The sequence below is a fragment of the Diorhabda carinulata genome, chromosome 9, assembly GCF_026250575.1.
Source record: "Diorhabda carinulata isolate Delta chromosome 9, icDioCari1.1, whole genome shotgun sequence".
In the NCBI taxonomy this organism is placed as follows: Eukaryota; Metazoa; Arthropoda; class Insecta; order Coleoptera; family Chrysomelidae; genus Diorhabda; species Diorhabda carinulata.
Window position 1 is genome coordinate 3,579,757 of NC_079468.1, and position 22,538 is coordinate 3,602,294.

The following is a 22,538-nucleotide window of genomic DNA, read 5'->3' on the forward strand; positions in this document are numbered from 1 at the left end:
GTCGTTAGTTTTTGTTTTTTATTACTAGAGAAATCAAATTATTGTCAAACTTTCGATTGGTAAAGCTACTCTAGGAGCTGTGAAAATTAGATTAGGAAACTTATTTTTTGAATTAGTAACCCTTCAGAGTGATTTCCTTAAGAAGTCACGGAGTTTCGGAAACGGTTCTTCCACTCCTTGTAGTCACATTGGAAGCAGATACCCGGATAACCTTCATCTGGTCAGTTGAAACCATTTGAAAGTTTCCTAATACCTCAAAATGACGTTCCTTTAGATTCGTTTTGAATGTAGGGAGAAAGTAGGACTTACAACAGGTAAGTTAGGAGGCAGGAATGTTTATAATGGCTAAAAACATAGATTTTTCTCAACTTCAGTTTATTGGTTTTTTGATTATTCTAATCTCAGCTTTCGACCAAATACTCTCTCCATAGTCAAACTGAAATTTTGTAATATATACTGAAATATGTCCGTTAAATGATTCTGATATAAATAGACCACGCATAACCTACCAACTCAATCATTTGCCACCCCTACACTGAAACGCAAAAAATAACTAAATGAATTCATCCAGGAAAAAAAATCGACGTCTTCGATCTTTTTCAAACTTTGGTATATCATTCTATATACAAATTGAAGAAATATGGCCACTTTTAGTTTTCCGAAAAACGTTTTTTGAGCCCTGGGCGTGATGTGGAATATACATTGTGAATACGCTATTTAAGCATTTCAAACGGCCGCCATTATGGCCCAAATTGACCTACTTTCAGCTAGTGTTCTGAGAATTAACAGTGAATAAAAAATTTTTGGATATATTCTTTAGAAACCTCTGACTTTTTGCCAGACGGCAGTTAACCAAAATACGGCCCCGCAACGAAAATGTCTACCTCCTTTACAGTTTATTATGCCCTTATTGAGTCGCATCTTCGATATGCCCTTCTATTTTGGGGCACGTGTGGTGCGACTCAATTTGAGCGAATTTTCAAACTACAAACTACACTGCTGGAACTTCTTTAATAGTTTGAAAATTTTGACTCTTCCTTATTTATTCATCTTTGAATCGGTTGACCTAATTCGTAATCACGCTTCTCCCATTTCAGAAAGATCGTTGCACGGCTTTCCGCTTTGGAATGCGGAGCACGACCTCAAGGGCTCTATATTTTACAATGCAAAAAAATGCACAATCACTTGCCAATTGAAATTGAATCGATATCATCTTTTCACGCATTCCGAAATAATTTGAGGGCATATTTACTGGAAAGTACCTACTCTGTAAACGATTTCTATTCTAATAATAATATTTTATTCCGGACAAGCTGCATACTAATTTAATTTTGCTATGGACTTATATATTAATTATAACCTATTACTATTACCTATAAGTTTGTTATTCATTGTGGTTTTCTTCTGTATATTGAAATTTTATTTTATTAGTTTCACCTTATTTTTATGTTTATTTTTCAGTTTTTACAAGCTTTTGTCTAAAAATTGTAAGAATTTTTTAACAATAAAGCATTTCTGTCTCACTGTCTAATTTATTTTTTTTGAGGGACTTGTAAATGAGTAGCGTCTGACGATTTTTATTTGTCGGATAGACTGAGTACCACTAAAAATGTTTATAATTAAATTTATATATGTTTTCCTTGTATTTTTTCACTTAGAATACGATGGAGTTGTTAGTTTTACGATAAAATCTACATTATAAGCGCTGAGTTTGAATTATATAACGTCTGTGAGGCTTGGGTAGGTCAAAACCGACATTTTCGTTGCGTGGCCGTATTTTCCGATCGGAGCATTTTGGTTAACTGCCGTTTGGCAAAAAGGTTGGTCAGGGGTTAATGAAAAACATATCCAAAATTCGTGCAAAATAATGATAAAGTTTTTTAGAAATCGATTTTTGCGCAAAAAGTGATTTTTGTAGTTTTTCCGGATTTACCGGAAAATTTTAGATTCAATGTTAATTCTGCGAGCACCAGGTGAAAGTAGAATAAATAAGACACATTCTACAAAAAAATTTGTCCCGATAGGTCAATTTCGGCCATAATGACGACCGTTTGAAACGAGTATACAACTTGAAATGCTGAAATATCGTATTCAAAACGTAGACTTCCACATGGCGCCACAGGGGTCAAAAAACGTTTTTCGGAAAAATTAAATTGGTCATATTTCTTCACATTGGATATAGAATGACATTCCAGTGTTTGAAAAAAATCGCAATCATCGTTTATTTTTGCCGGGTGGATCCTTTAGAATGGGCCCTAAGTTATTGTAATGTTATGATAGAAATTGTATTTTGGAAGTCTAGGTTTTTGGCCCACAACTTACTTTAGGGCCATTCTACACGAGCTAGAAAAACGCAATCGTTTTCCGGCAAATAAAACGCGTTTTTCCCAAAAACACAGAGTTTAAATTAAGAATTCTATGTTGATTGGTATGTTTGATACAGAAAGGTTCATAATTGAAGTTAAAGCGCAACCTGCTCTTCATGATTTGAAACGCAAGGTGTATTTAAACCGAGATATAAATTCGAAATGTTGGATAAAACTTGCCGACGCTTTGTACGTCCCTAAGGTAAAGCGATTCGTTCCAACTGGGCTAGGGCTAGGATAAACCAACGCCTTTTTTACCTTTTTTTTTAATATGCTCAATAAACTTGGTTGGTAAACAACAACACATCAAATCCAGCAAATTTAAAGCGTTTTTGGATAGTCTAGAATAGTTAATCATTTACTCGCCGAAAATTTGCGCGTGTTTGAATGATTAACCGGTCGCGTTTTTGTCGTTCGTGTAGAACGACCCTTAGACAATCATATTTTTTATCTGAACGCACATGTTCTTCGGCGACATTTTGATTTCTTACCAGGGTTACTAAGAATGCGCAAACAACAAACAAACAAATTTTTATTGTTCACTGCTTCTCAGAAACTCACCCCGGTATATCAGTTTTGCGTTGGGAATTCTTTGTAACTTCTAATAGTCCTTCAAGTAAGAATAGATGAAGTATACTAAATGTCTATTCATGGAGGATAATTTACTTCCTTGATACATATATACAATCCTATTTGAGAAGGCGTTAAGCTAGTTTGATTGAATTTCCTACAACAAGGATTTCAAGAACGTGAAAAACATCCTTCGGCGCCGACATAAATTCATTTTAGATCCAGGACATACAACTCATTGCCTTCTTACTCCAATGTTACAATCAAGGTTCGAGAAAAAGGAAAATGCGATAAACCATATACCGACAAGGTGAAATTGAATTACCTTTCCATTTTCTTCCGCTCGATGCACATTATAATTTATAGAAATGGAAAATTTTATCTGCGTAAAAATTTGTGTCAATGAAAATTTTCAAAAAAATCACTCTAATATAAAGGATCAGTCGGTATAAGTCAGGCAACGGATTTGCATTAAAAGAAAAAAATGCAGCGTCAAAATGACTTTATTAACAGATATTACAAAAAGGATAAGAAAAAGGTTCTAAGTGTTTAAATTGATGCCCAATGCGTTTACGGCAACGTTTTTCAATGGAGAAGCAGGTCCGGCTAAGCATGTTAAGCTATCCATGAAGAGTTTTAAATTCTTCAATAGCAGTTCGGACATCGGGAAGGATGCGTGGTTCTCTTGCAAAAACGCGATCCTTGAGAAGGCCCCATAGCAAGAAATCACAGCATGTCAACTCAACGAATCCTAGTCTGCCTAAACCTGCACGCGTAACGCGATGAAGCTCCATCATGCACGAAATGACGGATATTCGCGAATGTTGGATCGTTAACCATTAACCCACGTAAATCTTCAGGCGTTTCCAGATAACTTCGGCTCGTCACGTCACCATAAAAAAAGTACGGACCCACGAGACTTCTCGCATGGAAACCTGACGATTATTCGAGAGAGTTATGCTGACCCTCTATAACGCAATTTTTAATTGAATCAATAACCGTATCTAACATTTATTAATGTTGCTGTATTGGAATGAACCTGAGATAAATAATCAAAAGTATTTAGATTCGGCAATCAAAGTGATCATACCTCATGATTCAATTCAAACATGTCGTAACTTGTTCAGACTAGTCTCTTATGCTTTACTTTATTTCAATCACTCTCTAAACCCTTGAAATTGCGGCGTTTGAGCTGAACCTTGTCAACAGCGCCTGTCAGAGTTTCGATATCGGTAAAGACCGATGCTTTTTCGATAGTGGGTTCCGAGATCCCTGTTTGCTCAGTGCCCATTAAAATGAGCCATCCATTACACCATCCCTCCTCCAAATGCCCAAGTCGACGCTCCCGAAGAGAACGGCCGCTGGGCCCCTTCACCAACATCAAAGTCCTACGGCTTCTTGACGGGAATGAGAAGCATTGATCACTTTTATTCTGACTATCAGAATTTAATGTCAATTCAAATAATTTCATGTCATTATATTTAAATTTAGTTTGTAATTAACAACAAACTACAAACATCGAAAGTACTGATCCGTTCGAGGTATTTTGGTTAGATGCTCCGGCAGGCGTCAATAACGAAGCAGACTGATAATGTTTAAACAGAACGCGGAATTACGTTGTATGTAATTGCATACGTATTAACTGATATTTTTATTCGGTTATGATTAATACTGTTTGTACCGCGACCATTTATTTTGCTTCAATAAATTTTCTAGCGTATTTAAAAAATTTTATATTACGTTATTACATTTAATTTTTTTACAACATTCGGAACAAATTATTTTTGTAAATAATCGAAAGATTCAAATCGTATCAGCATTATCTATAATATTTTTTATTTGACGCATTTCGGCAATTTTTTTCTGCTGATATTTTTCGAACGTTCTCATTGCTTGCAATTTACCCTCCAATTTAATCTGCTTCAATCTCTCTTCTTTGATTTTTTCTTCAGTATCCGCACATTTAGCTATTCGATTTTCAGAAGATATATTTTTTTGTAATCCTTTCGAATCGTTGGAAATCCATTCGTTGATGTGGGTCCATAAATCTGTCTAAATAAGTATATCATCCATTTAATTTTGATTTAAAGACCTTTTATAGGGATATTTTGCCGTCAGATTTACCCCGAATGTGAAAAAATTTTGTCCGTACTAGTTAAACTACAGATAAAGATAAAAAAATGTACTATTGAGTGAGAAAAATGTCATAAAATATAATCGGGTGTTGTAATTGATTTCAATAGAGAATATCTTATGTATAGGTAATTAAACATATAGAAAATATACGTAATCAATGACAAAAGAATGAGAAACAATGTTCTGAACAGGTGTTTTATTTTATAATAGAGATTGTTGGTACTTGACCGCTCCGCTTACCGGATCTAACATCCCTGGACTAATATTTGGCTGCTCTAACGGAATCTGTGGATTCCGAAGACCTCGAATAACGCACTTATGAAGCAAATCGTAGCTGGACAGCAGCGAGATTCAGAAAAATAAATATTTCAACATGTTTAGCAGCTTGTATGAATTCTATTTCATAATAAAGATATTGTTGGTACTTGGCCGCCCAGCTCACCCGATCTAACATCCCTGGACTAATATTTGACTGCTGTAACGGAATCTGTGGATTCCGAAGACCTTGAATAACGCACTTGTGAAGCAAATCGTAGCTGGACAGCAGCGAGATTCAGAAAAATAAATATTTCAACATGTTTAGCAGCTTGTATGAATTCTATTTCATAATAAAGATATTGTTGGTACTTGGCCGCCCAGCTCACCCGATCTAACATCCCTGGACTAATATTTGGCTGCTCTAACGGAATCTGTGGATTCCGAAGACCTCGAATAACGCACTTATGAAGCAAATCGTAGCTGGACAGCAGCGAGATTCAGAAAAATAAATATTTCAACATGTTTAGCAGCTTGTATGAATTCTATTTCATAATAAAGATATTGTTGGTACTTGGCCGCCCAGCTCACCCGATCTAACATCCCTGGACTAATATTTGACTGCTGTAACGGAATCTGTGGATTCCGAAGACCTTGAATAACGCACTTGTGAAGCAAATCGTAGCTGGACAGCAGCGAGATTCAGAAAAATAAATATTTCAACATGTTTAGCAGCTTGTATGAATTCTATTTCATAATAAAGATATTGTTGGTACTTGGCCGCCCAGCTCACCCGATCTAACATCCCTGGACTAATATTTGGCTGCTCTAACGGAATCTGTGGATTCCGAAGACCTCGAATAACGCACTTATGAAGCAAATCGTAGCTGGACAGCAGCGAGATTCAGAAAAATAAATATTTCAACATGTTTAGCAGCTTGTATGAATTCTATTTCATAATAAAGATATTGTTGGTACTTGGCCGCCCAGCTCACCCGATCTAACATCCCTGGACTAATATTTGGCTGCTCTAACGGAATCTGTGGATTCCGAAGACCTCGAATAACGCACTTATGAAGCAAATCGTAGCTGGACAGCAGCGAGATTCAGAAAAATAAATATTTCAACATGTTTAGCAGCTTGTATGAATTCTATTTCATAATAAAGATATTGTTGGTACTTGGCCGCCCAGCTCACCCGATCTAACATCCCTGGACTAATATTTGACTGCTGTAACGGAATCTGTGGATTCCGAAGACCTTGAATAACGCACTTATGAAGCAAATCGTAGCTGGACAGCAGCGAGATTCAGAAAAATAAATATTTCAACAAGTTTAGCAGCTTGTATGAATTCTATTTCATAATAGAGAGATTGTTGGTACTTGGCCGCTCCGCTTACCGGATCTAACATCCCTGGACTAATATTTGGCTGCTCTAACGGAATCTGTGGATTCCGAAGACCTCGAATAACGCACTTATGAAGCAAATCGTAGCTGGACAGCAGCGAGATTCAGAAAAATAAATATTTCAACAAGTTTAGCAGCTTGTATGAATTCTATTTCATAATAGAGAGATTGTTGGTACTTGGCCGCTCCGCTTACCGGATCTAACATCCCTGGACTAATATTTGGCTGCTCTAACGGAATCTGTGGATTCCGAAGACCTCGAATAACGCACTTATGAAGCAAATCGTAGCTGGACAGCAGCGAGATTCAGAAAAATAAATATTTCAACATGTTTAGCAGCTTGTATGAATTCTATTTCATAATAAAGATATTGTTGGTACTTGGCCGCCCAGCTCACCCGATCTAACATCCCTGGACTAATATTTGACTGCTGTAACGGAATCTGTGGATTCCGAAGACCTTGAATAACGCACTTGTGAAGCAAATCGTAGCTGGACAGCAGCGAGATTCAGAAAAATAAATATTTCAACATGTTTAGCAGCTTGTATGAATTCTATTTCATAATAAAGATATTGTTGGTACTTGGCCGCCCAGCTCACCCGATCTAACATCCCTGGACTAATATTTGGCTGCTCTAACGGAATCTGTGGATTCCGAAGACCTCGAATAACGCACTTATGAAGCAAATCGTAGCTGGACAGCAGCGAGATTCAGAAAAATAAATATTTCAACATGTTTAGCAGCTTGTATGAATTCTATTTCATAATAAAGATATTGTTGGTACTTGGCCGCCCAGCTCACCCGATCTAACATCCCTGGACTAATATTTGACTGCTGTAACGGAATCTGTGGATTCCGAAGACCTTGAATAACGCACTTGTGAAGCAAATCGTAGCTGGACAGCAGCGAGATTCAGAAAAATAAATATTTCAACATGTTTAGCAGCTTGTATGAATTCTATTTCATAATAAAGATATTGTTGGTACTTGGCCGCCCAGCTCACCCGATCTAACATCCCTGGACTAATATTTGGCTGCTCTAACGGAATCTGTGGATTCCGAAGACCTCGAATAACGCACTTATGAAGCAAATCGTAGCTGGACAGCAGCGAGATTCAGAAAAATAAATATTTCAACAAGTTTAGCAGCTTGTATGAATTCTATTTCATAATAGAGAGATTGTTGGTACTTGGCCGCTCCGCTTACCGGATCTAACATCCCTGGACTAATATTTGGCTGCTCTAACGGAATCTGTGGATTCCGAAGACCTCGAATAACGCACTTATGAAGCAAATCGTAGCTGGACAGCAGCGAGATTCAGAAAAATAAATATTTCAACATGTTTAGCAGCTTGTATGAATTCTATTTCATAATAAAGATATTGTTGGTACTTGGCCGCCCAGCTCACCCGATCTAACATCCCTGGACTAATATTTGACTGCTGTAACGGAATCTGTGGATTCCGAAGACCTTGAATAACGCACTTGTGAAGCAAATCGTAGCTGGACAGCAGCGAGATTCAGAAAAATAAATATTTCAACATGTTTAGCAGCTTGTATGAATTCTATTTCATAATAAAGATATTGTTGGTACTTGGCCGCCCAGCTCACCCGATCTAACATCCCTGGACTAATATTTGGCTGCTCTAACGGAATCTGTGGATTCCGAAGACCTCGAATAACGCACTTATGAAGCAAATCGTAGCTGGACAGCAGCGAGATTCAGAAAAATAAATATTTCAACATGTTTAGCAGCTTGTATGAATTCTATTTCATAATAAAGATATTGTTGGTACTTGGCCGCCCAGCTCACCCGATCTAACATCCCTGGACTAATATTTGACTGCTGTAACGGAATCTGTGGATTCCGAAGACCTTGAATAACGCACTTGTGAAGCAAATCGTAGCTGGACAGCAGCGAGATTCAGAAAAATAAATATTTCAACATGTTTAGCAGCTTGTATGAATTCTATTTCATAATAAAGATATTGTTGGTACTTGGCCGCCCAGCTCACCCGATCTAACATCCCTGGACTAATATTTGGCTGCTCTAACGGAATCTGTGGATTCCGAAGACCTCGAATAACGCACTTATGAAGCAAATCGTAGCTGGACAGCAGCGAGATTCAGAAAAATAAATATTTCAACATGTTTAGCAGCTTGTATGAATTCTATTTCATAATAAAGATATTGTTGGTACTTGGCCGCCCAGCTCACCCGATCTAACATCCCTGGACTAATATTTGACTGCTGTAACGGAATCTGTGGATTCCGAAGACCTTGAATAACGCACTTATGAAGCAAATCGTAGCTGGACAGCAGCGAGATTCAGAAAAATAAATATTTCAACAAGTTTAGCAGCTTGTATGAATTCTATTTCATAATAGAGAGATTGTTGGTACTTGGCCGCTCCGCTTACCGGATCTAACATCCCTGGACTAATATTTGGCTGCTCTAACGGAATCTGTGGATTCCGAAGACCTCGAATAACGCACTTATGAAGCAAATCGTAGCTGGACAGCAGCGAGATTCAGAAAAATAAATATTTCAACAAGTTTAGCAGCTTGTATGAATTCTATTTCATAATAGAGAGATTGTTGGTACTTGGCCGCTCCGCTTACCGGATCTAACATCCCTGGACTAATATTTGGCTGCTCTAACGGAATCTGTGGATTCCGAAGACCTCGAATAACGCACTTATGAAGCAAATCGTAGCTGGACAGCAGCGAGATTCAGAAAAATAAATATTTCAACATGTTTAGCAGCTTGTATGAATTCTATTTCATAATAAAGATATTGTTGGTACTTGGCCGCCCAGCTCACCCGATCTAACATCCCTGGACTAATATTTGACTGCTGTAACGGAATCTGTGGATTCCGAAGACCTTGAATAACGCACTTATGAAGCAAATCGTAGCTGGACAGCAGCGAGATTCACAAAAATAAATATTTCAACATGTTTAGCAGCTTGTATGAATTCTATTTCATAATAGAGAGATTGTTGGTACTTGGCCGCTCCGCTTACCGGATCTAACATCCCTGGACTAATATTTGGCTGCTCTAACGGAATCTGTGGATTCCGAAGACCTCGAATAACGCACTTATGAAGCAAATCGTAGCTCGACAACAGTGGGATTCAGAGAAATAAATATTTTAACATGTTTAGCAGCTTGTATGAATTCTATTTCATAATAAAGATATTGTTGGTACTTGGCCGCCCAGCTCACCCGATCTAACATCCCTGGACTAATATTTGACTGCTGTAACGGAATCTGTGGATTCCGAAGACCTTGAATAACGCACTTATGAAGCAAATCGTAGCTCGACAACAGTGGGATTCAGAAAACTAAATATTTTAACATGTTTAGCAGCTTGTATGAATTCTATTTCATAATAAAGATATTGTTGGTACTTGGCCGCCCAACTCACCCGATCTAACATCCCTGGACTAATATTTGACTGCTGTAACGGAATCTGTGGATTCCGAAGACCTTGAATAACGCACTTATGAAGCAAATCGTAGCTGGACAGCAGCGAGATTCAGAAAAATAAATATTTCAACATGTTTAGCAGCTTGTATGAATTCTATTTCATAATAGAGATATTGTTGGTACTTGGCCGCCCCGCTCACCGGATCTAACATCCCTGGACTAATATTTGGCTGCTCTAACGGAATCTGTGGATTCCGAAGACCTCGAATAACGCACTTATGAAGCAAATCGTAGCTCGACAACAGTGGGATTCAGAGAAATAAATATTTTAACATGTTTAGCAGCTTGTATGAATTGTATTTCATAATAGAGATATTGTTGGTACTTGGCCGCCTCGATCGCCGGATCTAACATCATTGGACTAAATTGTGGTTAATCTAATACAATCTGTGAATTCAGAAGATCCTGAAGAACGCTTCCTTGAAATCTGGAGGAAATAATTCTTTGTTTGTTTTTTGAAACGCACCATTGGTTTTATAGATAAAAGCAATTATCCATGGAGGTATTAATAAAAAATGAGAATATACAGCCATTATTCACTTGATTTTTTCATGCTTCCCCGGTTTATAGCGACAAAAAACAGTATTAAAATTAAAATTTGTAAGAATCTTTAAGAAAAATGTTTTTTCTAAATCACCTATCTAAATAAATTCGAACTACGAACTATTAGATTGTAAGAGGCCACTCATTGGCCCCCGAAATTTCATTCGGCTTCAAAATAATGATTTATTACACAATAGTTATAAAAATAAAAATTATAAAATTATAAAAATTCTTATATATGATGACATAATTGCACATTTCCCAGTCAGACTTGAGCCTGCGACCATTTGAATGCAAAGCGACGACCTAACCACGCGACCATCAACGCGTTTTTGTTATAAATCGTAAGCGAAAAATTCATAAATGAAAACGTTGTTACGTCAATTAATAATATTTAGCAGAAAATGAAAATTCAATTTCAGCCGAGGCTACTAATAAATATCAATTTTTTTCCATAATTCTCATTTTCTTAATAAATATCAATTTTGAATTAGTAACACGTTGGTAAACTTACAAATCTTCTTTGTTTCTTATGAAATTTTAATGTTTGATTTGAAAATTCTTGAATATTTCATTTATTTTCTCATTGGATTATTTATTGTCATCAAAAATGAGGAAGTGCAAAATTTTCAGCCAATAGGATAATTAAAAATATGCTGAAAGTTTGTAATGAAATACTATCTAGACATAAAAATTAACAAAGTTAAAATGGGATGATAGAAAATAAAAACGAGGAGTTTTCCACTACAGGGTTGTCAAACAAATTAGTTTTATAAAGCGTAGTATTCATTGAAACCGATTGTCTAATTTTAAAATTATTTTGTCCAATATTAAGTTGAGACGTGATTGAGATATTCTCTATTAAATGATTGTAAATATTTCAAATTTTTCTTAATAAACGAAACTTCAATGTTTCTTATTGCACATGTGGCAACCGTGCTAAATATTTTTTTACGATCTGTTTAATTAAAGAAAATTAAATCTCTCTACATCTTACCATACTTTTATTTGTCGCTCGAATTAATCTGTTCATTCAATTAAGAAAAGAAAAACAATTTGTATCTAATTTACTCGTCTATTATTATAAAATTACCTCATTATTCATATAAAATATTATTAATGGAAATAATATCCTTACCTGAAGTTTATATACAATCTCGTCCTGTTCCACAACTTGTTTAACTAAACTTTCCATAAACTGTTTCGCAATTTTAACTTTCTCTCGCCAAACGGGTAGTTCGCAACTCAACGAAATACATTCTTTTTTCAAAGAATCTAATTCGTGTTGCTTTATATCGACCATTGATTTAGTATCTCTCAAAGATTTTTGCAATTCGCACTTTCTTGACGATAATTCCGTAACCATTTTCGATCTCTTCTCGGTTTCTTTCTGTTCCAATGCCATTTGCAATAACTTTTCAGAAATATCCATCTTTCTTAGAAAAATACAATCGGACGGGTAATGAGTTTTATATTAGACGTTTGACGTTTGACAGTTCTGTTCAAGTCATTATTTCATGGGCTACTAGATGTTCTTTATCTCATTTCTTTTGATGTTTATAATATAAAATAATTAAATAAATATATTCTCTTCTCGGTACAGAAAACTTTTTAATTATCAAGATTAATAATTTAACAATCCAATTAAAATGATGCAACAATGTTTGTATTTTATAATTAAAATTATGAACGGAGCGTCTGTAATTTACAATCATGGCTGTCGTACAAAGAGGTATTTTATTAATTAAAAATATAGTTCCAACTTCGGTGTAGCTTGTTTTCATTTCTTTCATTACAAAATAACCAGATTATTAACATAAGAAGATTATTAATATACGAGGGCAAATCAATGAATTCGTATAACTAAATAAATGATATTTTACACTTTTTAACTGCTTTTTAAAAGCTGCTTCTTCCACTGTATCGTTTTTACAACTGCAATTTTATTTCTTAAGTTTCCAAACGAAACGATGCTCTGAAAATAGCGCTTCTATAATACAGAGAGATGATAAAGTGACTCACAAAATTCAATGTACAAAGTTCATATTTTACATGGGAAAAAATGCAAAAACAAGTCACAGAAAAAACCGATGAAAATAAAAAATAATATAAACTTGATTCCTATGGCAAATAGTGGAAGAGACACAGTGTGAGCAATTCCTGTAAGAAATAGTTTTGTTTCAAAAGACTGTTTAGTTCGTTATCTTAAAGTTTTCCAATAATACAAAAACTTTTTATACACTCTCCCTAAAAAGAAAAAAGAAATGGTGTTACCATGAAGCATGAGAAGCGACGAGACCTTGGCGCAAGTAAACCAGTTTGTGCGGGACGACGATCCAAGTTATCTACGCGCTTTGGCGATACTCCGAACAACTCTGCGTCGAATATTGGAGTTGGATATGAAACTGCATCCATTTAAAATACAGTTAGTGCAAGAATTGAAGAAAACATTATCTAATTCCAAAAAATCTTCTTCAATACCATGATCGATCGCTTTGGAAGAAACCCAATTTCAATTGAATCGGCATATCAACTCACAAAATTGTATATTCTGGAGAATATAAAACACTCTATTGGAATATCTTCACGTTCTACAAAAGTAACGATTCATCTTCAAAGGGCTTAATTTTTTCAGCTGCAGTTACATAATTTAAAGGTTACAATAAAATATGGTTGCATCAAGATGGCGCAACCTGTAATAGATCCAACGAGAGTGTATTGAATGAACCAACCACATTACCACAATTATAGGAAGCTTTAGTCAAGAAATGGGTACCATCCGAGGAGAAATGCCAGTCACTTAGACGATATTACCTTTAAAAAATAATTTTCCAATTTATGTTCTTCATTTTGAATAAACATTTGTTTGAATACAATGTGTTTTGTTATTTCCATAGTACAGTAGATTCCCGATCATCAGAGGTAATTGGGGCCGGGAAAACTCGGATAATACGAAGTTTAAGTTCATTTATGTTAAAAAAAGACGGAAAATCTCTTGAAAGGCTACAAAACTGGTTAATTGGAAGCAAAAACATATAATAATCATTATTACAAATTACATTATTACACCTGCAAAGCAAGTGGAAACAAAGATTATTTCTTTTATCGTCTTCTGAAATAAACTCTTGCCTCGCTTGGACGATGCAATGTTGCGCCAACGCTGTAGAGATTGGATGTCACTCTTCTTATTGCTCTGTGAAAGCAAGAGCAGCGTCGATCCTTCACAGTCTCTAGCACCAGTTACCATATCGATGATTCCCTCGTCGGTAATCTCCATCTGGACATCTTGATTACACCAATCACGAATATCTTCGCCGTTGATTTGATCTTCAATTGGCTAGTTCACTCACGTTCTCCAGCTCTGGCAGTTTTTTGCATGGTCCGTCTATGCCAAATAAATTTTTCCATGACTTTTGGTTGTTTTTACCTCATCCCACGCTTACGCAATCCAGTACGACAGGAGACATCCTTAACAGTCATTCCTTCGTCTAACTTCAAAATCAACATTTGGAGAAACCTTCGCCGGTAGATCTTCTTCATCGCTACTAGAACCCCTTGGTCTAGAGGTTGTATAAGCGAGGTTAAATTAGGGGGTAGAAATATTGCCTTAATACCACCACTGCACAGTTCTTGGGCATCAGGACTCTTCAGTGATAGGTACAAATTCGTTTGTTTGCGGTATATTGTTGACAGGCAGTCGACTTTTACATTGAAGGCTCTAGAATTCTTCGCCTTTCCAATAAGCAGCGCCCTTAGCTTCAATGAGCCAGAAGCATTAGTTGTAGCCAGTATCGTTACCTTCTCTTTGCTTTTTTAAATTGCGCGCTTTCAGATGAGTTTGCTTCTTACCACTAATATTTATCTACCTTACTCTATACCTCTTTTTCCATCGATCCAGCCATCCGTCACTCGCGGTAAATGTTTCCTCGCCATCTTTAAAGTTCTTTTGAAATCCAAGCGCCTTAACCTGTTGCATCAGCCTACTCGCAGGACTGCGCATCCCTCGAAGCTGGGAAAACCACAGAAATGGGCTTCAGATATCTGCTGTCTGTCATAGATACCTTTCTTCAAGGTCTTTCGACTAGGAAAACCACTACTAAACTTTTGTTAACATATTTTACGATTTTGTTTTCGTCTTCAATCGCCAACAGTCACTTTCCCAACCCCCAAATCAGCAGCCACCTTGTCCAATTGTTTAATAGCATCAAATTTTGTTTCAAGAGAAACTACAAATCTCCTACGCTTCCCACCCATAAAAATGACAAAAATAAAGACACCAACACAACCACATTTAACGCGAGTGCGACTAGCACCAACAGAGATCAGCGCGAGTTCAGAGCAAACTGAGTCTAGAATGTGTCATCTTCCCCCTTCCACGACATGACGGCTCGACCTCTCAACAGCCACCTAACCTAACCACAAAAGAGGCGTCTACGATTTGACCGCGCTTGTTACTGTACAAACAAATAACCATCGCTGCTCCCCGTAGATGCTATTAAGACCTTTATTTAGGTTTGTTATTTTTAATGACAAGCTCGGTTAACCCAGAGGCTCCTATAACTGGACGTTTACTGTAATTTCAAAATTGTAAAATGGCCAACTCTTCACAAGCTTTTGAGCTCTTTAACCAACTTCTTTCCAAATTAATTTTCTTTGGTTTATAGATCACAGATCTTAATTCATCATTATGCCGCTCAATCTCTTGAATGATGCCTAGTGTTTTATGCAACTACAAATACCTTTATTGGGGTGGATTATTCCCCTATTTTTTTATATAGTTTTTTGCTGGTCCTGGCTTCGTTTAGCAGCTTTCTCCATTTTCTTCTGTTTCTGTATTTTGCTTCCTTCTTCTTCTCCCTCTTTCGATAGGACCAGGTCCTGTTCAATCCTGTACGTTTGACCATCTTCCTGGATCTTCCAGCTCTCGTACCACCTCTTTGGTGGTCTGTCTACAGGTCTGCGTGTGTTCGTTCTCTGAGTTTTAGCCCACTTTGCCTTGCATTCTTTCTACGTGATCCCTCCAGAATCTTTTTCGTTCCTTGACCCATCTCACTATATCCTGTACGCCCAATTGTTCTCTTGTTATCATTCCTTATTCTGTCCCTGAGGATGACTCCCTTAATGGTTCGTAGTATTTTCGACTCTGTGGTTCTCATTATTCTTTTTATTGTTGATGTCTCGGCTCTAGTTTCTGAGACATATGTGAGAATAGGTCTCACACATATTTTATAGATTCTGGTCTTGCTCTGTGAGCTCATCGCTTTGTTTCTCCATACTATATCTCTCAGACAGCCGCTGACTTTTGATGCTTTCATCGCTTGTGTTCGCGCCTCCTCTGTCAGGTTTCTTCCACTAGATGTTTTTTGCTTCCCATTCTACTATCTCAAAGATTCTAGTATCTTCTTAAATTTAGTTTCTCCAGGTTTTTCTCGGTTCATGTCCGGCCCAATTTAGTCTTTGTGCTTTGATATACCTCATTATGTTTTCTCCTCCCAGTTCTTCTTCTACTTCTTCATTTTTCTTCAATCTTCTTTCTCCATCTCCTGAAATATTTGGTCTGAGTATTTTCCTCTCGATTGTCTTTAAGTCTTCTTATTCCTTTTTATTTATGACTGTTGTTTTATTATTGTTTTATACTCGTTTATATTTATTTTATTCTTTTTACCAATATTCTTGCTTTTGAGTAATTTTTCATTGTTTTCATTTTATATTACACAAAAGAAAAGAAATGATAGAGCAAAACTATAGTTGAAAATTGGACTTTGATAAATAAACCTTTATATATGTATATACCTTCTAGTTTCAGTCACTTATAATGCAACTATGTTTTGGTTTGATCATCAAAAATGACTAGTTTCTTTAATCTCAAAACCACCTTTTTACTAAATGTGTCTTTGTACAATGATTACTCTGTTTTTCAGTTTTCTGGATCTAATGGTGGTTAAAGAAGTTCATCTTGGTGGTAGAGATGCGGAAAAAGACGCCGAATTGGCATCTATGGCAAGACGATACGGCCTTAATCATGAACCTGGCAACGAGTGCGCTATTACTATACTGTATGGTTATGGATTAAGTGATAATCGTTTGTTGTATATTGTATGTCCCCCGGTTGTTTGTAGGTCAGTATTCAATTAATTACTATCCAAAATACATATTTAAAAAAATGCTCGTGAATATGGTACCAGCAATTTTTAGTTAATTTTTGTCTTTCGATGAGAGATGGCGTCTCATTTTTCACCAACTACTTCTATGACTTACTATACAGCGTGTTCCATAAAAGTTAAAATATATTCTAGTTGCTATAAAAACAATTGTTCTTTGTTAGCTCATGACATACAAGGATAGTCCCAGGAGTACCTGGCCTGACCTAGAGATGGCGGTAGCTACTTCAAAATTTCCACTGTTTGAAGACGCCACGTTGTTTAATATTTGTTTGGTAGCCATAATTAGTGAACGTTATCAGTGAAGTTGTAAACATTGAAAAAATTAGTCATTGTTATGTAATACAATACTTTTATTTGAAAGGCGTTGGTCCAACCAATATAAAAGCTGAGCTTGATTCTACTCAGGATAAGACAGAGTTTAAACGAAGACGTACGACCTCTGAAGACCATGTTAAACTAGATGATCGTCGACTGAAAGTGCGCGAACTAGAAGACTTACTAGGTATTTCGAAAAATCGCATATTAACCGAAAATTTCAACATGAAAAAGCTATGCGCAAGATGGGTGCTGCGTTTGGTCACAATGGAACAAAAACAGCGTCGTGAAGATGTTTCCATCGAGTGTTTGGCAATGTTTCACGGAATTAAAGCAGTTTCATAACCATGGATGGAAACGAGGGTCCATCACTTCACACCCGAAATGAAAGAACAATCAAAACAATGAACTGAAAAGGTAGAACCGGCTCCAAAGAAGGCAAAGATTGTTCCATATATAGGCGTCGGTTTTTTTGGAATGCGCGTGGAATAATTTTCATTGACAACCTTGGAAAAGGAAAAACTATCAACGGCGAGTATTATGCGAAATTATTGCAACGTTTTAGTGGAGAAATCAAGCAAAAGGGTCCGCATTTGGCTAAGAAAAAATTGTTTTGATAAAAAACAATGCACTAGCTCACACATCCTTTATTGTAATTGCCTAAATTAATGATTAAAGTTTGAATTGCTACCTTATACACCCTATTCGCCAGATTTAGCTCCCTGGATTATTTTATGGTCCCAGGCTTGAAAAAATGGCACGGTGGTCAAAGATCTTCTAACAATGAAGAAGTGATGTCAGCTATTTTGAGGAGCTTGACGATTTGTGTGGAGTTAAAAGGAGATTACGTTGAAAATGTTGGACCAAGTACTTCTGGTACCACACTAGTACATTCATTATCATCAGCTATGGTAAAACGATGAAGTCGCTATCCTCATACTTCATTTTGTTGGTTTTATCCAATTTTGTTGACTAGAACTCTCCATTTCTGTTTTTGGCTAATTCTGTATCTTCTTTCTATGTTAATTTTTTTTGCAGTTCTTTCTCGATAGTCCTTCTTCATGTTCGTACAGGTCTGAATCTTTTTTTTGCCATCGTAGTGTATGATCTATCCATCTCCATTGTCGCTTCGTACTAATCTATTTTATAAACTTCAGTTATATTCCAAAAGTGATGTAGGATGATTATATAAACCAGTATCACAAGCAAATGTTGCCACTACTGTTTCGCTAGTTACTGGTAGGCCAGCTCTTCAGATAGAGTACTGAATGGATCTCAAGACACTTCCTGGAGATACAGATAGGATTAGTTAAAGATCATTGAAGGTGTTATTGGATTTTTTTAAGGAAATGTCTGTTAGTAAATTATGCTTTCTGTAATTCATCTTTTTAGAACAGTACCTTTCAGCTTTGAAAATTTCCTTTCATATGAATTACTATCCGGTGTTGGGAAACTAAGATCGAGTTGAGTTGATCATGATCTGAATGCTGGAAACTAACCTAGATCAAGTTCATTGTTCGGATCGTAGTTATATGATAGAATCCTTTCTACTCTTCTAGACCGGTGGGTAAATGGATCAGCTGACGGATTGTTTCATTTGTCTATAGTTTATTATTATTAAACTTTAATGCAAAATCCCTGTAAGGGATTAAATAATTGATAACTGCTCAATATCATGTTTTTAATTTAAAATTTCCACCGAAAATTGATCGCGACGTTCTGATTCTCGCTCTGGGTTAGGATCCGCAATCAGCTGATCTACCTGAACCCGGGTTAAGTTTTGCAAAAAGTCCTTTGGTTATGAGTTTTAGTATACTTTATGTAAATACGTTGAACAAGCTAATAGATCTATAAGATACGGTTCTATGTGGATCATTTCCTTATTTTGGGATCATAATCATTTGGACTTCTTTCCAGATGTTGGAGTAGTAGTTAATGCATTGAACAAAAATGTTATGGATGGTTAGGTTAAGTTGCTTCTTTTATCTCAGTTATTATGATTTCATAATGTAGTAGAACCATTTGGTATAGAGTATCCAAAGATTGCCTTATTTCACTTTCTCAATAATCTTTCCATTTATTTTCAGTGTGGATTCTAATTATTAATGAAAAAAATTATTTTTCCATAGAGTATGGTTTAGTGGTCTCTGTTGGTTGATACGTGGCTTATCGAGACAACAAGCACTCTGTGATAGAAAATTATTATGGCTAAGAGAACAATATATGCAACTGTACCATGAGGATGGTTACTGCTGTGGACCATTAGCTGCTGACGCCATTAGAGTAAGGATTTTACCACTTTATATTTAACTGTACGTTCAAATTTAATAGCAACTGTTGAACTTAATGCAAGAGAACATACCTTGTACTGAAGAGGTGCTGTAACCACTAAATCGGTTGTTGTGCTCAACAGTTACCGATTTTGGACTCTAATTCCTCCATAATTACTTGTTGGTATCGAATTAAATATTTTTAGACATCATCCAATCTATAACTTGCTCGAAATTCGGTGCTTTGCCCACCCGGTACGTTAGGCCTAATGCGACACTTCGATAAACAAAATTTTGTTATTTTATCTTTCGCAGTAATAGCGAATCATGTAAAAAATATAGAAACTGTTATTTGCAGATAAAAAATCTCCATATTTCGTTTTTGAACCGAATTCTCGTTCGGTAAATATATGAAATAAACGTTGATCCAATATTTGTTTGTTGATTGTATTGAAACGTTTTATTTGATTTAGTCGTTCGGAGGACGAGACTGGTCAATAGCGGGAGTAACAGGTGGACAAGGGGGAGAATCATCTGGAGCGTTAAGACGAGAAGTATCGATGAAAATAAAGAAAAAACAACTTCTCAGCAATCAGACATTCAAAGTAAGCTATGAATAAAAGGCATTTATAATTACTCTGATATCAAAACATTGATATTTACGCAATAAGATATTTTGAAAATTACAACTTTTAATTGCCTTCATCGTTTCACAATCGACAATTTATAGTTTCTTTGCTATCATCGCGAATTTATAATATCAATGCTTATAAATGCTCTTGATTTTAGGTCTATTCTGTTTTTAAGTTGTTTTCAATAATTCTTAAAAGATTGATGTGAAATTGACGTTCAAAATAATCAAATATTTTGTTAAAGACTAATTTTAGGTCAAAACGTCAATTTTATATCAATCTTATTAACAATTTCACTGCCATGAGTTTATATAGATGTCAACCTGTGTGCCATGCAGTGATTACCAGAATATGACTTTTCTGTTATGTTATATGGTTTTGTTTGTACAAATAGACTGATGTACAACAATTTTTTTCCATAATTTGACAAAAAAATTGTGAACACGAGAGCCGTGTTTAAGGCACCCAGTATGATATCTGATGGAATGTGCCACCGACACGCCTAACGTATCCCTCACAGTTTTTCAGTAAACTTGTAAAAACACTTGGAATTATGGATTATAGGTATATTTGAACAGCCAAGGATAATAACAAAATATAAAATATTCCATAAAATCCACAACTGTTCGTGGAAAACTCTAAAACAGGGTGTTAAACACAATCCGGGCTCTCCAGGACTTTGAGGACAAAAATATAGTAGGTTTGCAAGTACTTCTTACATCTGCGCCTTTTTGTATTACCCTTAGCATCTTTTGGGCAATGGTCTGGCAAATAAAATGATGCAGGTTGTCTGCGATTTACTCCTGGCAGATGATCTAATAGATTTGTTATTACAGATAAACTAAAGTCGTAAAAGTTTAGCTTCGTTGGTGCATCTTGATTATGCATAATATACGCATTTATCAACATAACTTGAATTATGTGAATACCCAGCTTTTTATACCAGCGAAAAGTTTTGTGTTCCCAACTGTAATCACTAATTAGCTGATCACAATGATCTATACCACTTTTTAACTGATTATATTCGTTAATCAGCTGTGGTTTCAGTTGTTCCCTACCTCTCTTGGAAACAGTTGGTACTAAGTCTCCTTCAAATTCCCTGCGATATTTCCACATACATACATATGTTCCATCCTGTAAATACTCGCAATAACTTTGTCTGTTTGTAACAGTTAAAGAAGTTTCTACACGTTTTGATCGTAAAGTTCCAGTCAAATAAGTGTTGACTTGCAACAGATTTTTAGATAATTCGACGCTAGTATAAAAATTATCTAAATAAATCGAGTGACCCATTTTAAATTTATCCTCCAGAAGCTTTAATACCACCTTTTGAACGTGTTTTCTTCCGCCTACATTTTGGTCAGTGGTACCTCCGTATACGAAAATATTTTATATCGTATTTGTGGCGTTTTCCCTTGACATTCTGGCAAAAATTAAGTCTACCTCTCAACGAAACCTTTGATTAATCGATGGACATTTCTTTATGTGGATTATTATACATCTTTCATTCTTGCGTTATAATCAATGCTGTAATTTTATCCATCTTGATTTGTTGGTAAGTGTAAGGCATGAAGAATCAAAAGAAAACGATTTCTGCTCATAATTTTCCCAAATATTGGAATTTGAAATAGAAAGTTGGTTTTCCAATAATCGTTAAGTCTGTTTAGTTTTATCGTACCCATGTGAAATAAAAGCCCGAGAAAACGTTTCAACTCTTCTCTAGTAACATCTTTCCACTGTGTAATGTGTTCTCTATAATGAATTCATAAAACTCATCCGTGGCGAGAATGTTAAAATATTCAACAGGCACCTTATTTTCAATATTAATTTCCAAACTGGTACTCTTACAAATGGTATGTGTTCTCTTCTTGGTATCACTGTTGACCAAGTTTGTCCTTGGGCAACATCCACCTGTGATATACGATCTTGCTGAACATCAACATCTTGCGCCATAGTTTCTTCTGCAACACTTGATAACTCCTAATCAGTAGATTGATTCCTTTGAGTTAATTCGTATTCATCATCCGAATCTTCCAGGGCTCTTAACAACTCTTCGTCAGTTAGTTTAACAGGTTTTCTCTTTTTCGAGGTGGATGGTTCACAGAAATCCTCCATAACCAACAAAATGGTCGCCAAATATCGTCCTACTATTTCGTTAAAACCGACACGTGTGATTTCAACAAATCTGAAAATACTTTTCACAACACAGATTCACGAAAATAAAAAACCACGTACAACTTGTATTACTACAATGCGTAGACTAAATGACCGGACCTATAACGAATCATTATCTGCGTTATCCGGGAATTCCCAACCCGAAATAATTTTTAGAAGATAGGACACAGCAGGCGTGTCTCGGTGGCACCTCATAGATAAGAGGACGGTCACGGTG

At 36.1% G+C, this 22,538-nt stretch overlaps 2 protein-coding genes across 3 annotated transcripts in view; one reads left to right on the forward strand and one right to left on the reverse strand.

Annotated features, from left to right (window-relative positions):
• LOC130898121 (1-phosphatidylinositol 4,5-bisphosphate phosphodiesterase epsilon-1-like) overlaps positions 1–22,538 on the forward strand; it is a 326,140-nt gene that overhangs the window by 262,027 nt on the left and 41,575 nt on the right. For both annotated transcript variants that reach the window (XM_057807182.1, XM_057807181.1), the window contains exons 12-14: positions 16,687–16,884; positions 19,374–19,527; positions 19,988–20,119. In XM_057807182.1, the coding sequence (XP_057663165.1) occupies positions 16,687–16,884; positions 19,374–19,527; positions 19,988–20,119 (484 nt within the window). The remainder of the gene's footprint in view (positions 1–16,686; positions 16,885–19,373; positions 19,528–19,987; positions 20,120–22,538) is intronic.
• Positions 4,692–12,397, reverse strand: LOC130898124 (uncharacterized). Its single transcript, XM_057807184.1, has 2 exons — positions 11,904–12,397; positions 4,692–4,988 (listed from the first exon to the last, which is right to left on the reverse strand). The coding sequence occupies exons 1-2, from the start codon at positions 12,195–12,197 to the stop codon at positions 4,740–4,742; spliced, it is 543 nt and encodes a 180-aa protein (XP_057663167.1). The 5' UTR covers positions 12,198–12,397; the 3' UTR covers positions 4,692–4,739.

Coding starts and splice junctions, on each gene's coding strand:
- LOC130898124 (XM_057807184.1), bottom strand. CDS start 12,197: ATGGATATTTCTGAAAAGTTATTGCAAATGGCATTGGAACAGAAAGAA. Junction 4,989..11,903: donor AGATTGTATATAAACTTCAG/GTAAGGATATTA, acceptor ATACTTATTTAG/ACAGATTTATGGACCCACAT.